The sequence below is a fragment of the Phacochoerus africanus genome, chromosome 9, assembly GCF_016906955.1.
Source record: "Phacochoerus africanus isolate WHEZ1 chromosome 9, ROS_Pafr_v1, whole genome shotgun sequence".
In the NCBI taxonomy this organism is placed as follows: domain Eukaryota; kingdom Metazoa; phylum Chordata; class Mammalia; order Artiodactyla; family Suidae; genus Phacochoerus; species Phacochoerus africanus.
Genome location: NC_062552.1, coordinates 41,327,608 through 41,345,557, shown reverse-complemented (window position 1 = coordinate 41,345,557; position 17,950 = coordinate 41,327,608). Strand labels below are relative to the sequence as shown.

The 17,950-nt window shown below is 34.5% G+C and overlaps 2 protein-coding genes across 3 annotated transcripts in view; one reads left to right on the top strand and one right to left on the bottom strand.

The window, feature by feature from the left end:
- The window catches only part of SUPT3H (SPT3 homolog, SAGA and STAGA complex component), a 395,053-nt gene that overhangs the window by 7,536 nt on the left and 369,567 nt on the right, over positions 1-17,950 (top strand). The window contains exon 2 of the mRNA XM_047794878.1: positions 6,489-6,589. Coding sequence (XP_047650834.1) covers positions 6,489-6,589 — 101 coding nt within the window. The remainder of the gene's footprint in view (positions 1-6,488; positions 6,590-17,950) is intronic.
- The window catches only part of LOC125135140 (runt-related transcription factor 2-like), a 48,934-nt gene that overhangs the window by 2,313 nt on the left and 28,671 nt on the right, over positions 1-17,950 (bottom strand). The gene's annotated exons all lie outside the window — the stretch shown is intronic.

Genomic DNA, 17,950 nt, shown 5'->3' with positions numbered 1-17,950 from the left:
TGTAGTAGTTGCCCAGTAAACAGTTAAGAATGAATGATCCAAAGCACTGGTGGTGCATTGGCTTTAAATCAGAAGGTGCTTTTATTATAAGAGCAGGGAATCAAGGGAAGATACTTGAAGGCTTTGGTAGAAGAGTGTGAAGGAAGTGACTAAATAAAGGCTTTCTGTTTCTCTGTGAAGTAGGTAGTGCAGTTGTCTGCCAATAGTTGGGGGAGAGATTATGGGGAAGAGGTTTATTAATAGACTAATTAGTATGCACTAACATTTAATGTGAAGTCAAAAGAATTCATAAATTAAAAGAATCAGATGTCAGAGAAAGAATTCCTCATGCTTGTGTATCTGGGAGGACTTCTTGGAGGTATTGAGGTTGAGTCGAGCTGTTCTAGACCACTCGGAGGAGGATAGGTGGGGAGAAAACACAGGGTCTTGCAGGCAGAAAGAACTGGGAGTGTGCAGGTTCAAAAGAACCTGGGATGGTTTGGGAGAGACCGGATGTTTAACTTGGCTGATAGAGGAAAGGAGGCAGGAAAGGTCTTGTGATATTGATCTTAGATACATTTTGTCCTCCAGGCCAAGGGGAGCCCTTGGAGGCTTCTAGATAGAGGAGCAGAAGGGTACCCAGGAGGGGATAACAAGAATTAATTAGCAAGCTGGGAGATGAGTTTAAAAGATATCGTAGTAAGGGTATGAGAGTGAGACTGGAAAGGAAGGGGTTGACTTAGAATAACTTTTTAAGAAAAGATTGCTAAGACCAGGGTGCCTAGATCGAGGCAGGGAAGAAGCTGGGGAGTCAAACGTGCCTTGGAGTTTTTGATCTTAAATGCCTGAAGAGTGGGTAGTGTTGCCTTATTATTATTATTTTTTAATTTAAAAAGATATATTTAAAAACATTTTTGTGGCTGCACCCATAGCTAGTGGAAGTTCTCGGGCCAGGGATAGAACCTGAGCCACAGCAGTGGCAATGCTGAATCCCTAGCCACTAGGCCACCAGGGACTTCAGTAGTGTTGCTCTTAGGGAAGCATGTTTTGGTGGGGAAACTATGTTCTCACCTTACAGCTAATAATTTGTTTTGATCAGTAGGTGTTCCTTAATATTTATAGTTTCTTATCTGTATTGATTAGGACCACACTGATTTTGGTTAAGTGCTTATTCCTGTTCTAGTGGTTTTTAAGAAAAATAATTGCTCAGTGGTAAGACAGAATATTTCCTTAGATCATAGAATTCTCTTTATTGCACATTTTAATTTTCAAAGTACTTTCAGTTCTGGACTTATTTAACAGTAATTCAGTGAGATATGAAAAGTTTGGATTTGCCTTGGTATTTTTAAAAATTTTTTATTTTATTTTATTTTTTTGTCTTTTTGCCGTTTCTTGGGCCGCTCCCGCTGCATATGGATGTTCCCAGGCTGGGGGTCTAATCAGAGCTGTAGCTGCCAGCCTACGCCAGAGCCACAGCAACGCAGGATCCGAGCCGCGTCTGCAACCTACACCACAGCTCACAGCAACGCCGGATCCTTAACCCACTGAGCAAGGCCAGGGATCGTACCCGCAACCTCACGGTTCCTAGTTGGATTTGTTAACCACTGCACCACGACGGGAACTCCTATGTTGTTTTTTAAAAAACTGCAGTTAAATATGGTTTATTTTCAGATGAAAACTAGTATTAAATCTCAGTACAATTTTCCCACAATTGACTGGGTCTCATGTTCCTCCTCTTGTTCATAGTATCTTGTGCATTATCTCTAACGTCATTCCATTAGCATGTTAACTTCAGTAGTCTAAAATGGTAGGGATGTGTCTTTTCTTTTATTCTTTGTTGTGCTGTTCAGTCATTTGTTCATTCATTCAGCATTTCCTGAGCATCAGCCATGTCAGGCAATATATTAGGTACCAGAATTACAGATAAAACAGTATCCCCATCCTTACACAGTTGGCAGTTTAGGGATGAGGAAATAGTTATACTGCAGTATGAGAAGTACTATGATCAATGCATCTTATTTCAGGTTTTGAACTCATTTGATGTGTGAGTTTTTAGTTAGTTTGTGATTTTTTTAGTTAGTTTGAAAATGCAATTAGCAGTTTTAGAAAAATTGCTTTTAATTTCAAAACGGGTGTGAAATATCTGAATCATCTGCCCTTTGAATGATTCATTCTGCTTCTCTTTTAGCAGATAATTGAATGGATGTTTGAATTTTCTGTCTTTTAAAGTCCACTTGAAGTGGGACATATATAAATAAATTAGAATTACCATTTAGTTATCCCAAGTACTAGGTATAGAAAATTTTAAAATTTTGCGTATTTTAATCTTTTTTATTTTTTACATTCTTGGTGATTGAATGATTTTTTTTTTTTGGAGAAATTTAGATCGTGATGTGATTTGAGGATTTTTTTTTTTTTTTAAACAACAAAAAACTAAAGTATAGTGTGTAACAGTGTTGGCTCAACCATAATTGCTCCCTGCCTTTGGAATTGTATGAAAATGTTCTGATTATAACAGTTTTCTATTAATTTATATTATAGGGGATGCTCAGGTTATGAATGATTGAAATTGAGACCCTGTAGGTGCTCAGAATCAGTACCTAGGTCTGCTGAATTAATTTTTCTTAGCAGGTATATAGTAGAAGAAATAATTTAAAAATTCCACTGTCTTTTATTACGTGGGTAAACGGATGGATTTCCCAATCCATATTTTCACATTGCTTTAAGGGTATTATAGCTAGTAGTAAAGTTTTCAACTCTGAGGTATTTTAAGCTAAAGATGTTTCAGAGTCTTTCTCCTTTGTTTGTTTAGTCACTAAAAATATGAGCTATTTATTGATAGCTCAATGGGACATTAACCCATTGAGAAGATTTACAGTTGTTTATTCATTTAGTCACTAAAAATATGAGCTGTTTCTATTTATAGAAACCCTGTAACATGTTCATTACCCTTTTGTTTAATTCACATTTGTAATATATAACTATACTACAGTTAAATTTTTTTGTTGTGTTGTTTTCTGAGGAAAGGGGTGTATCCTTAAATTCCATTATTTTTACTAAAAGATGTCAGCTTTTCTACTCTGGAATAGAATTTTACAGGTTTGACATTGTATTGGCTATTGGCTTAATGATCCAGTTTAAATGTAAGTATTAATCAGAGATGAACTTTTTCCTTGAATGCACATTTAAACTGGCATGTTGAAATAATCTAAGTCTCCATCTGCACATCTGAATTCATTTTGTAAAATATGGCAAACAGCTGCATTTCAATTGAAAGCTAAAACAACTGCAGGACATTAACCCATTGAGAAGATTACAGTAGGTTTTCAGTTCCATGTTAACTGTATTTATTAGAGAAAATTGACTTGAGTGCTTCTGCTTTTAACTGACTTTTTTTTTTTTTTTTTTCCCCTTAAATGTCTGAGAGATAGGAAATAAAGCTTTGGAATGATAGGACTTTGATGTGTAAAGAAGTTAATGTCTAAAGAAGTTAATTATCTAAATCATCAAACAAAATGTAGGCACAGGAAATAATTATTTTAAAGATTCTAATGCGCTGTCCGCTCATCATGTCAGGAAGAATGTTATTCACCTGTTTGATTTAAGAATTAAACCACTGGATCGTGAGAGGATGATCGTGGTTATAATAAACTGGGATTGGGACCTTTCCCCTCTTTCTCCTGATGCGAAACATTTGCAGTAGAGGCACAACCTAAAAACGCTGAGGCTTTAGTATGAATTTACTTTCTGAAACTTCTCTCCTCTTGAGAGAGTGTTAAAGCAGTGACTGGATTTGCAAAGTAAAAAGGGGGCGGTTACTCCATCAATGGTCTCAGGGCATTTGGCCACTGGGTAATCCCATAGAATGACAGGTCTTCAAATCTGACATGAGTCAGCTTAAATCATAGCTGTATGTGAAGGCTGAGGTTAATACGTGATCTTTGAGCTTAACATCTTCTCTGGGATATCATACCTCTCTCAGTCTTGGGATAAGTGAAACATTTTCTAAGGCGATTGGGAAAACTAAGTTCCTTTTTTAATCACTGTGTCCTGATTTTGTAGGACTGTTCCTCTGAGAACTTGCTTTCCAATCTTATTTTTCTCCAATCTTGGACTGACACACACACACACACACACACACACACACACACACACATTTTTTTAAAACCCGAGTTCCAAATGTTGTTGCTTCTTCTATTATTTGTAGGAAAAAGTACTTTTTCCGAAAAAGTCTTTGTGAACAAATAAAACAAGTTTAGGCTTAAAAATGCTGTTGGTCTTTCACAGCATTAGCTTTATGTGTTTTAGAATTTTGGTTTTCAGGCTCAGTTTGAGTGTAACTTTTTTCTTTCTCTGTTCTTGCATGCTCTTTCTGGTGGTTTGGCCTGGCTCTTAGGGCCCTCAGGTTAGACCAGGGCTTATGTTGGCAGATAGCTTGTCCTGCTACAGAATGATATTGGGAAATTCTAGATCTAGCCACCCAGCTAATAAGCTGCCAGTCTTAGATCTCTGTCTTTTTGCCTTCTCAAAAGCTTCATATGTGGCTCGTCTCAGGCAGTGGTTTGTAGTAGTTTTTATTTTTTTCAGTTTTCATTTATGGGACCCAGCCTTTCCACCTCAGTCATCGGTGAATGACCCTGGTTCAAGTTTCCTTTTATCAGTGTGAGTCTCCATTGCCCAGATTAGAGGATGAATTAAGAAGATAAACTTGCTAGCAATATGGAGAATGAACTGAGTTGCAAAGAGAGAAGCTATAGATAGAGCTCAACAAGAAAGGGAGCAGGTAAAAACATAAAGTGGAATTCTTTTGGCTTCTTACAAATTATAGGGTGCAGGAGAAGGAGTCAAAGATAATGACTGAGATTTGGGGCCAGGCTGACTAGTAGCAGTGGTGATGTTAGTATGAAAACAGAACTTATTTTATAAGCAAACTGATTACTATTTGTTGAATTGTATTGAGGTCTTTTAGTGAAAATGTTCAAGTTTCTGAAACTTTGTGAAATAAAGATAATCTAAATTTGTCACATACAAGCTTTTAGCAGATCACGATAGAATTCTTGAATTCTTTCTGTTTATAGTCGTTAATTATTCTGAGTGCTTTGTCCATGTTAGTGGGTTTAATCCTCACAACAACGTTACGAGTGTATGGTTATCATTCCCATTTGACATCTGAGGAAACCGACGCACAAAGACGTTAAGGAACTTGTCCCAAGTTGCAGTAAAGAAGCAGAGCTGGGATTCTAACCCAGGGAGTCTGACTTCTGACTCCTAATTATTTTACTATACTTCAAGTTCTCACTACTGCTTTATTATGTATTTTAAATTCACTAATTCTTCCTTAATCTGCAAAGTATTTTTTTAAGGAAAATCATAGTATTGCAGAATTTATGTAAACATGAAATAATAGTTAACATGTATCGAGCGCTTACTGTGTCCTTGAGATAAAAGCATTGAAACTGAGATAAAAACATTGAAGCTTTTATCTACTTTTATTACTTGAACATTATTTTCACAAATTCTTATTTATGGGATTAGCACATGCAGTAAATAGAATGGCATGTATTAGGATTAGCATCTAGTTTTCTCATTATGTATTAGCTTAATTTTATTGGGAAAAAAGTCACGTTTTAAATTGATGAGTTATTTAGCCATAAGATTATAAAATATCATAGTTCTTGCTTCTGATCTACTGATTGGCTTAATTGGTATTATTTGTATTTTAGGCTTTTTTTTTTTTTGTCTTTTCTAGGGCCGCATCCTAGCCGGAGGTTCCCAGGGTAGAGGTCGAATCAGAGCTGTAGCTGCTGGCCTGCACCAGAGCTGCAGCAACGCCAGATCCGAGTGGTGTCTGCGACCTACACCACAGCTCATGGCAACACTGGATCCTTAACCTACTGAGCAGGGCCAGGGATTGAACCCACAACCTCATGGTTCCTAGTCAGATTTGTTAACCACCACGCCACAATGGGAACTTTGTATTTTAGGCTTTTGATCAAATGGAATTAGATTATGTTGTAGTTTTCTAATTTTGTATCTTAGAGCTATGCAGCTCTTTCTGAAATGAATCTTATTTGGAGAACCCCAGCATACGAAATAGAAAAGTCAGAGTTGTGGTGTTTTGGGTGGAACTGCGTGGGGGCCACTGAGAGCTCACTGAAATAATGCTAGTGAATCTTAGGGCTCCCCAGAACACATTTTGAAAATCACCGAGCTCATTTAAAATAACTTCATGAGTAGTTTTCTTCCAATACTTACTATAAAATATGCACTGAAATGTTTATCACCCAGGCAGGTAATTTTTTTGATATCATAATTGACTAAGCAGTTTTTCACCTTACTATTTCATTTTAATAAAGAACGTTAAGTGTGAACAAATCAGATTTACATACAACAAATTTGAGATTTAAATATTTCTATACTTTTTGAAGTAATTTATAATTGCTTCTGTTTTCCGTGCGTTTACTTATAGCTAAATGCATATTGTAAGTTTAGTTCTCTTTTTTCTTTAGATGAATAATACTGCAGCCAGCCCAATGTCTACTGCCACTTCAAGTAGTGGAAGAAGTACAGGGAAGTCTATAAGCTTTGCAGCAGAATTGCAGAGTATGATGTAAGTATGTCTCTGTATCTCACTTATTACTATTTTAAATTTATTCATGTTGATGAAAGATAATAGAAATAAGATCTATAAAACAACGTGGAAATTTGTGTGTAAGTAAAAACTCAAATAGGGTTATAACATTTTAAATAGACATATGCAGAAGGGGCAAATTGGTTAAAAATGCCACAGTGACACTGCATTAGAACCAAAAGTACTGGTTCATTTTCATCAGAGTGAACAATCAAGTAAACATTTTTGCTGTAATTATTATCTGCCCAAATCTGTGTTATGAATTATTACCATTTTAGTTTTGATCTAGAAAATTTTGACATTGATTATATTCTTGGAAAGTTAGAAATATTTTCAGAGTTCTCAATTTTTCTCAAATGTCCTAATAATTCTATGAACCTCATTTAAATTAGTTTTCAGTTTTGAGAATATTTGCAATCACTGTGTTTTAGAACTAGAGAAAAAAACTTAGCACATTTAAAAAACACGGTTATTTAGTTTTTGAGAAATTGCACAGCCATTAAAATTTCTTTCCAAAGGCTCTGTTCAGCTTGATTTCTGGCTTCTTTCAGTGAGTGAGACTGCATATCTTGATTTGATGAGAGATAATGTATTTATTAGGAATGCCTGCTGGCACATACTGGTTTTTCTTTTCTTTTTTTTTTGGCCTTTTCTAGGGCCGCTCCTGCTGCATATTGAGGTTCCAAGGCTAGGGGTCCCGTCTGAGCTACAGCTGCCAGCCGACGCCAGAGCCACAGCAACGCAGGATCCCAGCTGTGTCTGCGACCTGCACCACATCTCATGGCAACACTGCATCCTTAACCCACTGAGCAAGGCCAGGGATTGAACTTGCAACCTCATGGTTCTTAGTCAGATTCGTTAACCAGTGCGCCATGACGGGAACTCCTGGTTTTTCTTTATTATTGGCTCAGGAGACAATATTCAGCATAAGGGGGATAACATGTTAGAGTTCTTCTTTTTCTATGGATAAATTATTCATGACATACCCAACAATTTTAAAAGAATGTTTCCTTTGAAGGTTTACGTGGATGTATATTGATAGCCTTCGTTATGGATTAGCTCCACTGTGTGATGATTATTGTTCAAAGGAAAAATAAATTTGAGCATATATCTAATAGTTGCTTGGTAAACATACTTTAAACAGGGTTGAAAACATTTAGATTCTCAAACTTTTTGGTCCTGCGATCCCTTTATACTCTTAATTATTGAAGACCAAAAAACAGCATTTGTTTATGTGAATTGTATCTATTAATAATTATTGCTTAGATTTAAAACTGAGAAATAAAATTGATTAAACTATTTGAAAAATAATAAACCTATAATACATTAACATAAGTAATATATGCCCTATAAAATACATTCTAAAACCAAAAATGGGTAACACATTTTGTTAGATGAGAATAAATTAAATGTATTAATTTAGGAGTTATATGAGGTGAGGCTATATTTAAAATTATGGAAAATTTTAAGGGTTCATGATTGTATATACTTTTTTTTTTTGTGTGTGTTTTTAGGGCCACACCCGTAAGATTGTATATACTTTTGTGTATTTCATTTTTTAAGCTATCGTTTAGTAGCTTTATGTTAAACATTTATGTTGTTCTATGTTAATTATGTTTAAAAATACTAAACATATTTTAGAATGTTTAAAGTGAGGAAATTAATTTTCCTGTAGAGGCAATTCATTGATTTACTTTGATTTTAAAAGACTTTTTGTTTTTTGAAATTTTGAACTCATAAAATCATTGGAATATCATAATGAACTCCACGCATCCATCCTCAAACTAATAATAATTGTGTTTTGCCAGTCTTCTTTAACTTTGCTCCGTACTCTTTACTTTTTTTTTAAATGAAAAATTTTAAAGCAAAGCCCAGACATCATATTTCAAATTTGATATTATTTATTACAACAGTGTATTTTTTTAGTAGGTAGTAAAACATGCTCTATAGCAGAAGTCAGCAAACTATGGCTATCGGTCCATAGGCTGGCTGTCTGTTTTTTAAAAATAAGGTTTTATTGGACCACATTATTTATCTGTTATCTATCGCTGCTTTCACGCTACGTGGCAGAGTTGAGTAGTTGTGACAGAGACCATATGTCCTGTAAAGCTGAAAATATGTACTATGTGGCTCTTTACAGAAAGTTTGATGACCTCTGATCTGTAGAAACAGTTCTCTATAAGAAAGCTATCTTTCCTTTTGTCACTTATACTTAGGAAAGGTTCTACTTAGTGTGCTGGATGGACTGCAGGCCACTTAAGAAAACTGAGAAAAAAAATAAAAAATAAAAGCTAAATTCAGCACTTTCTCATTAAATACTTTTGCAAACATCTTCCGAACTAATGTGCTTAAGCTGGATTCAGAATGCGCAAGTTATTGTTGGCCACAGCTTTGGAAGAAATGTACATTTTCCTTCTATTTCAGACCTCATAGAGAGGCCACTCCTAATAGTTACATTCATCATTTATAGTCTCAAGTTATTTTTTTCTCCTTATGAATTGCTTCATAGAACAGGAAAATAGGACCAAGATTAGAGGAATCTTTTTTTTATTTACCAAACCTGAGCGTAAGGTTCTTAGGCTTTTGATTATAATCAGAATCAATACGGCACTTGACCCTTGCTTATGTGATATTACATGAGAAAGTGCAGACTTAAGTCTCTCCGTTTATTTTGTGTTGTAGGAATTTCATTCTGTGAATCTCTATTTTTCTCCCCTGCATTTTCACAGTTCTAAGCCTGTATTGTGTTGCTGCTTTTTGATCCTCTATTGCTACTGCCTTCCCCACTCTTTCACCACAGATGAGCTGTTTTTTCTTGGCTTGCTGCCCTCTGAAGAAGTACCAGTATTGTAGTGTCATTTCTAGGGAATGGTTTCACTGAAAGGTATCTAGCTGTCAAGCACAAAAGGAATTGTCAGGATCTGCTATTAAATGTAGAGCTGGCAACCGGTCTGTTTTCCTATTAGAGCCTTGATGGAATGGACAGTGTCTTACATTTGGGGAAATACCACTAGTGCAGCATTCTTAAGGAAGTACTTCTACAGATTCGAAACTAAAGGATTGGCAGTCCAACGGTCGCTGATGGGTTGGGGACCACAGCAGCTTTCCCTTACCTAGTGCATATATCTGAGCACGTCTGCTATATGCTCCTTAATCACAGCTCTTTGAGTAACGTGTGCTGGAAGGGTCCAGAGGCTTTTCATTTTTAAGTTACTGAACTCACGTAGCCTATAAATTAGAAAGTAAAATCTTTTCAATCCACACTGCAGGTATTTTGACAGACTTCTTAAGAATTTAAATTCATTTAAATGCACTTTAAGGAATCTTCATCAGACTTTCTCTTCTTATTTTACTCATTTATAAATTTCTGGGCCTTGTTATTATTGTACTTTTACAGGTTTAGAGGCCTGGTGATATATCAGGTTTTGTTGGTTGGTAGCATTTTTAGTCATTCTCATGTGACCAAATTAAAAGAAAAAAAGGTTTTGTTTCCATGCTACTTGTATTTTGTAAGAATTCTTCCAAATGAAAATTTCATCATTACTTCAAATCCACAGATTTGAAATAAACTTTTCTAAAGTAGAAATTTTCTTTATATACAGTAAAATTCACTCTTTTAGCTATGATATTTGGGAAGTTTTGCACTTTTAAAAAAAGAACGATATTGAGCAAGGTCTTATATGGCAGGACCTAAATGCCTTCAAGATAGTCTAGCAATAGAGGAGGGTGTGGAGACTTAATGATTGTCATGGAATAGGATATGAAAAATTCCATGGTAGTACAAGGGAGCGGGTGAGGAACTTCTGAGTTGTAACTTCCTGACTTTAGGTCTGTACTTCTGACTGCTTTCTGGAAGCTCCATTAAGTATTCTTTTAGCACCATGAACTGTATGTCCAAAACTGAGCTAATAATTTTTCCAGTAGGATTTGCTTCTTGGGAATTTTTGGGATAAATAGCAACAACCATTTATTTCTTGCTATACTAGAGTAGGGCTTAGTTGTATATGTGAAATGGTATCATTTGGCTGTTGCTTAACACTTTGAAGTTATTATTCAGTTCTATCCTAACCTTATCTGACTTTAAAGGGACCTAATATGTAAATATCTGAATTGTTAATAGATATTTATTAAACGGACACAGGGTTCCTTCAAACACTGAGTTTCCCTGGTGCATTTAGTTTTCCAGGAAACTGGAGGGAAGAAATCTTAAGGTAAAATATGCTAACATTCCTGTACTCCAGTTTCAGAGATGCTTTGATAATACCAGTGATAATAGCCAGTACTGCTGTGTGTACCAGGCACCCTCCCGAGGACTTCCACACAGCATTTCAGTTAATCCTCACACAACCCTCTGAGGATTCTCTTATTCCCTGTTGTAGATGAGGAAACTGAGATACAAAGGTTAAGTAATTCATCAAATATTGCTGTTACAGTAAGTGGGAAAACCAGGATTTAGGGCAGAAAGTCTAACTCCAGGGTCCAAGCTCTTGACAACTTATGCTAAATTACATTTCAATCACTAAAACTTATTTTGATTTATAAAATTGAGTTTACAAATGAACTTCTACTACCTTATGTGTGATTAGGTGCTATAATGAAATTACAAATGGGAAAGATGGATAATTGTTCAGTTAATTATTGTTATTTGTGATGAGGTCTAATTTTTATAATAAATATTGGATTAACTTGCTATTTTCATATTATAGCATTTATTTCAGTTTCCTGTACCTAACCACCAAATCTTTTTAGGTGAGACCATTTCAGTAATGGAGAGAAAGTATAATTTTTCATAGAAATTAAATATGTATATACTCCTTATCAGATGCTTATATTGTGGTATTTCATAATTTTGTATGTAAACATGTTGAATATTTAAATGTCCACCTTGTTTTTATTTTATCTCTGTTAAATAATATTTTAATTCCTGAAATTTCAATTATATTAAAGTATGTTAATAAACTTATCCTTGTACTTTTTTGTGAAATGCATCTATTTGGAATGTTTTAAGATATATATTAGTTTATAAGTTTAATAGTAATGAATAAGATTTTCAAATTGTATTATACAATTGGTCACAGTCTTTCCTAAAAGTGCAAAATGTGCAAAAGTTGATTGAGACCATAAAAACACTGTGTAACTGAAGGCTGTTTAGAAGTTTCCATGTGGCTCAGCAGTAACAAACCTGAGTAGTAACCATGAGGATGTGGGTTCGATCCCTGCCCTGGCTCAGTGGCTGAGGATCTGATGTTGCCATGTACTGCAGCATAGGTCACAGACATGGCTCTTATCCTGTGTTGCTGTGGCTATGGTGTAGGCTAGCAGCTATAGCTCCAATTACACCCCTAGCCTGGGAACTTCCGTGTGCTGTACGTGAGGCCCTAAAAAGCAAGGAAAAAAAAAAAAAGAAAAAAAAGGAAAAGGTTGTTTATGCTTTTTTCCTTTCAGAAATGAATGTTTAAGTTGCTAGATCTAACTGAATTAAATCCCTGCATTGATAGAATGTATTGTTTTATAAAAGTGACAAAATTTTGAATTTGTTTTTAAATATCTCTGTCAATTATTTCATGAAAAGAAAATACCTAGGTCTTTTATTTTAGGTTATAAAATTACCAGAGGAAAAACATTTTGTTTAGTCTTAAAAATGAATTTTTGAAATTCAGGGGATGGTCATTTTAATAATTCTGTGATGAAAATCCTGAGTTATGTGATGAAAAATAGGCAAAAATTCACAGATTTGTCACTCTAAAATTGTAGTACTTTATAGTTGCAAGTTATTTCCAACAAATACTTGTTTTGAACTAATTTGATGGCAGAACCAGGACCTAATGCTGGGCAGTTATTTATTGACCTCACGTACCTTCAGTGTTAATATTGGTACATCCCACGGTGTTTCTGAGCGCCTTGCTTCCCTAGACCCTCCCGAGGGTGTTATGTAGCATATAAGTTTGATGTAGTATTTACTTTCTAAAATCTGAAAACTTCTGAATTCTGAAATACATCTTTCAGATAAGGCTAATAAGGCTTTGTGGACTTGTTATCTACCTCCGAGGGTTTATATGAAGGTATTTTAAATGAGTTACTGAGTCAAAGCATATAGTTATTGTTCCTGGAACATCGTAAACACTGTCCTGTTGATTGTTATCATTGTATTTTAAAGAATAATGTGATCATCAACATACTGATTTGGAAAGTTTATAAAAAATTTTCAAGTGCAGAGGGATATGTTTGCAGTTTTTTGGGAAGACTTTATATGATTATAGAAAGAGTTGATTATAGAAAGAGTTGATTTGTCTATATTACTGTCTAGTGGTGGAAGTTTCTGTTCCTCTGCTCTCCAGTAAGATAGCCCCTCACCGTGTGTACCTACTGAATATGTTAAATGAGCTAGAAAACCAAGCAACTGAACTTTGCATTTTATTTTAATTTAAATTTAAGTAGTTGCATCTAGCAAGTGGCTGTCATATTGGATAACAGAAGGACTATGGAAAATATAAATAATACATGAAATACTTCTTTTGTGGTATGCTTATATTTTTATTAAAATTGGGAAAATATATTTTACACGTTACATGGCTTTATTTTGCATTTACTCAACACTGTCATTCGTTTACTTTTTACATCTTCTTTTTTTGGTTGTCCTTGTCTTACAGTTCTTTAATGATTTGGGGATGTTCACTTTTGATTCCTTCAGCAGGTCAGATTTGATTGGGAGGTTTAATATTACATTCATGTTCAGTTTTGTAGGCAGTCTGGGTAATATTGAAATGTGTTTCTTAAAAATGTTCTTTTGTGAATTTACACAATGTATTTATACTTAGTCTTTCTGAAAATACTGTGACTATACTCTGGATATCTTGTACTACACTTGTACTGTATTATACACAGCATGACTATGTGTGTAAATGGCTGTGTAACATCATGGTGTGTTTTGGGTGCTTGTTCTCATGTAGCTAGACTCACAAAATTTCTGGGAGCTATAAAGTTATCAGTATGTTATGAAGCAATTTGTCAGTTCATTATTTTTATTTTTAATATGCTGAGATTGTTAAAACGTATTTTTAAAGGTATCAAGGTAAAAATTAATCTTTGAAAAAGGTACTTGATAAAAATGGATTCTTCAATACTGGTAATGTGTCAGAATGGTTAGTAACTTTGGGTAGGAAATTAATTTGATATCTATGATAATGTTTTGATTGCTTCTTTACAATAAATTCTGTTGAAATAGAATGTAAACAACTCTTAAAATTAAGAGAGTGTGATTTTATAAACGAATAGTAGATTCTTAATAAAGAGGAATGAATCCTTTTGATTTTGATGATCTTTTGAGTCAAAGGATCCTGGCTGTTTTCAAGTTAGCAGTGGCACAGTTCTGGTTTCTTAGATTTTAGATATGAGACTGAGGTGCAGTCTGACATCGCATTCGAAGAAATGAGAATTGACTTATTCTGTGATGTGTTTTTATATGTCAACATATTAATATGTGTGTGCATACTTTTGGCATATTAAAATACATCACAAAAGCGTATATTAGTAGTGTCGCCTTTTGCAAATATATCTTTTTTGACATCTCTACATAGACATTTAAACAATCTTAAGTAAAACATCATATGCTTTTTTAAAAATACTGTAGTAGTTAGGTTTTCTAACTGGCATAACATTTTCCCTAGGAAAGAATGAATAGAGTTTGCAAACCACTGTTATCCGGAAGAGTAGTGACAACTAATCCTTAATCTGTTATCTTTGACTAACTGCTTTCTTCCTGTTTCTCTGTCTTGAAAGAACCAGGTTATGACCAGTTTTTACCATAGATCTGTAGAGTGTCACTAACCTTTTGTGGCTTTCTCCCTATTTGTGTATTACGTGGGTGGGTAATACCTGTTTAGTAGGGATAGCAATATACTAGTAATGGGTTTCTGCCAAATTGTGGGTTAAATTACACTTTTGGGCTGATCTGATCATCAGTTAATACTTATTTCTACGACAAAAATAACATTCTTTTTCTGTGGAATTACTTCCAAACAGTCAGACTTGGAGTACAACCCACTGCTGAGTCAAACACTGTATTTTTTATTCTCTTTCAACCTACAGTTTGGGATTAAAAGTGTCCTTTATGTCTCTAATCTTTTAGAAGGATGTGGACAGAGATCATGTTTATTTTAAATATACAACGAAAACGTCACTTATCTGGAATGTATAATATACAAATATTTTAAAGGATAAATTAGTATCAAGGACAATAATGTCACATTTTATTGAATGATTAAGATAACATGATACAGTGGAAAGGATTGTAGATTTGGAGCCAAAAGATCTTGGTTCACTTGTGTATTAGTTGAACAATACCTGCCCCCTCCAAAAAAAAAAAGAAAATACCTGCCCCCTCCAAAAAAAAAAGAAAAAAAAAATCACAAGCCATGCAAGTGTTATGGGTAGGGAGTTGTTATATACATATTTTATTAAAAATGAAGTATTTTCTATGTTATAAAAGCAGTTCGTGTTATTTTCTGAGGAGAAAAAAAATTAGAAAATATAGCAATATGAAGAACACTTTAAACTCACTGAGTTTAAGTATTGTTAATGCTTTGGTATTTATCTTTCCACTTTCATTCTGATCCACATTAAAAAAATGCCAAAATCCCATATTATGACTGCTGTTGTATAACTTGGGTTTTTTCTTATTATCTAATATTATAAGCCCCTTTCTGTGTTAATACATAGTATTATCTTTGTAGCTGCAATAGTTTGTATCCCATTATGATGTCTTTTAAGCAATCTTGTTAAATACATTACATTATTTCTAATTTACATTACATTATTTCTAATTTTTCATATTTTCTAATAATTCAGGATTGTGATGAGCTTCGTGTAATACTCTGTAATTTAGGTATAGAGCTCTCCTTTCCTTTCCCTCCCACTCTTTCTTTCTTTCCCGCTCTCCTCCTCCTCTTTCTTTCTCTTCTTTCCTTCATGTCTGTATGTTTGAGCATGTGACTAGATATTTCATTAGGAAGGATTCCTTTTTGATGACCTTTCACAAAGGTTGTAATGAATTATAATCCCACTAATATATATATGCCTTGTCAATATTAAGTAATATGACGTATGTATGATGTATAGTATTTATATATAAATAGGTTTAATTTATGTTTCTGTTTATATATAATGTTTTATACACATTTTATATATATTATCACAAAATAATTGTTTTAGTTTATTTTGTGTGGTTTTTTTTTTTTAAAAGGCTGCATTCATGGCATGGGAAAGTTCCTAGGCTAGGGGTCGAATTGGAGCTGCAGCTGCCAGCCTATACCACAGCTGCAGCAACGAGCCAGATCCAAGCCGTATCTGCGACTACACTGCAGCTCATGGCAACACTGAATCCTTAACCTGTTGAGAGGGGCCACACGCCCAGCCTACATCCTCATGGATACTAGTCCGGTTCATTACTGCTAAGCCACAACAGGAACACCCTTTTAATTTAGTTTTTAATTAGTAATACATTTACAAATTTAAGAGTAGTTAATGCAGTAAAAAGTTATCATATTCCTGTTGCTTGATTTCTTCCCTTTGATTAAAATCTTTTATTCTTTTTTGGGTATTCTTTCTGATTTTTTTTTTTTTGTCTTTTTGCTATTTCTAGAGCCACTTCTGTGGCATATGGAGGTTCCCAGGCTAGGGGTCTAATCAGAGCTATAGCCGCCGGCCTACGCCAGAGCCACAGCAACAGGAGATCTGAGCTGCGTATGCAACCTACACCACAGCTCACGGCAACGCCAGATCCTTAACCCACTGAGCAAGGCCAGGGATTGAACCTGCAACCTCATGGTTCCTAGTTGGATTCGTTAACCACTGCACCACGACGGGAACTCCTTTTTCTGATTTTCTTTATCCACATTATAAACACATATGAATATATTCTTAGTTTTTCCTTTTTACCCATGGAGTACCATTCTATAGACATTCTTTGTCTTTGGTTAATAAAATAAGTACTGGGAGATTGCTGCATAGCAACATGGGAGAGAGAGGGAGGAAGGGAGAAAATGTGCTTAAAGCTTTTCTGGCATTTTGGAGTTGGGTTATGTTTGATGAACTCCAGAGCCTAAATAAAAAAGAGAGCCCTTTATTACTCAGGGAAACAAAGGCAAATTCTGAATGAGCTACTTAAGTCAGAAGAGATAATAAAGGTCCTTACACAATATGAGCAAAAAGAAGAAAAAGTTATCTGTAATCTTTTTTCAAGAGAGTCTCATGCTTTGGGTATGTGTGTATGTATCTGTCTGACTTAATTTTTTTTTAAACTTCTTTGTAATTTTTAGCCATTACTGTGCTTTTTTGGTACCCTGCCCCCCGACCCCACAATATTTCATGGTATGGATATCTATTATGGTTTTAATATTCTTGTTATTTTGTTACTTCCAATTTTTCACTGTTATTAGAAATAATATAATGAAATCTTAGTACCTATTACCTTATATAAAAGTCATAGAGGAATGTTTGAGTCCAAGAGCTTTCTGATAGTAACTTGTTAATTTTGCCTGCAGGAAAGTTGGACTTTTTTTTTACATTGCCCTCAGCAGTTACACACGTACCCCCTCCATCTCTCTGACTATTTGTAGGAACATTGGGCTTCTTTCTCTTTCACTACTTTACGTGACAGCTTAACTTTGACTACTGAGTTTGAACATATTTTGACCGTTCATGTTTCTTTCTTTTTGGGTGTTTATATTCTTAGCACCATTTTACTGACTTCTCACTGTTTTCCCATTGTTTACTAAGGGCTTTTACTATATTAAGGGCATTGAGCTATGGTTGATCATATTTCATTTTTAATGTGGATCAATTGGTTTTACATTTCCTTATTCTGCATTGTCAGAATATCTTACCCTCAATTTTTGTATAAATCGTCATGTACTTCTCATATTTCAGGCTTTGCTTTCTACAGTTTAATATTTAATTCATTATTTTGTTGTATAGTGCCAGAGAAGGTTCTAAGTTAAAATAATTTTACTTCAAGTTGTTTGCCAGTGGTCTCACCACCACAAGTTATATAAACCTCCCTTTTCTCTCAGAATTGAAATGCTACTTTTATCGGATACTAAATTACTATTTTTGAATTTTTGGCTTTGCCCATTGAATTGTCTATTCTTTTGCCAGTACTACATTACTTTAGTTATTATAGCTTCTTAATATGTTTTAATATTTGGTATTAAAGTTCAAGGTCACCTGCATAACTTTTCTTTTTAAAATATTTCGTCTCATTTTCCTGTTTTAGTCTTCCAGATGCATTTTAAGGAATCATTTTATCAAGTTCCAAAGCAAATTTGAAGTGCAAATTTTTTA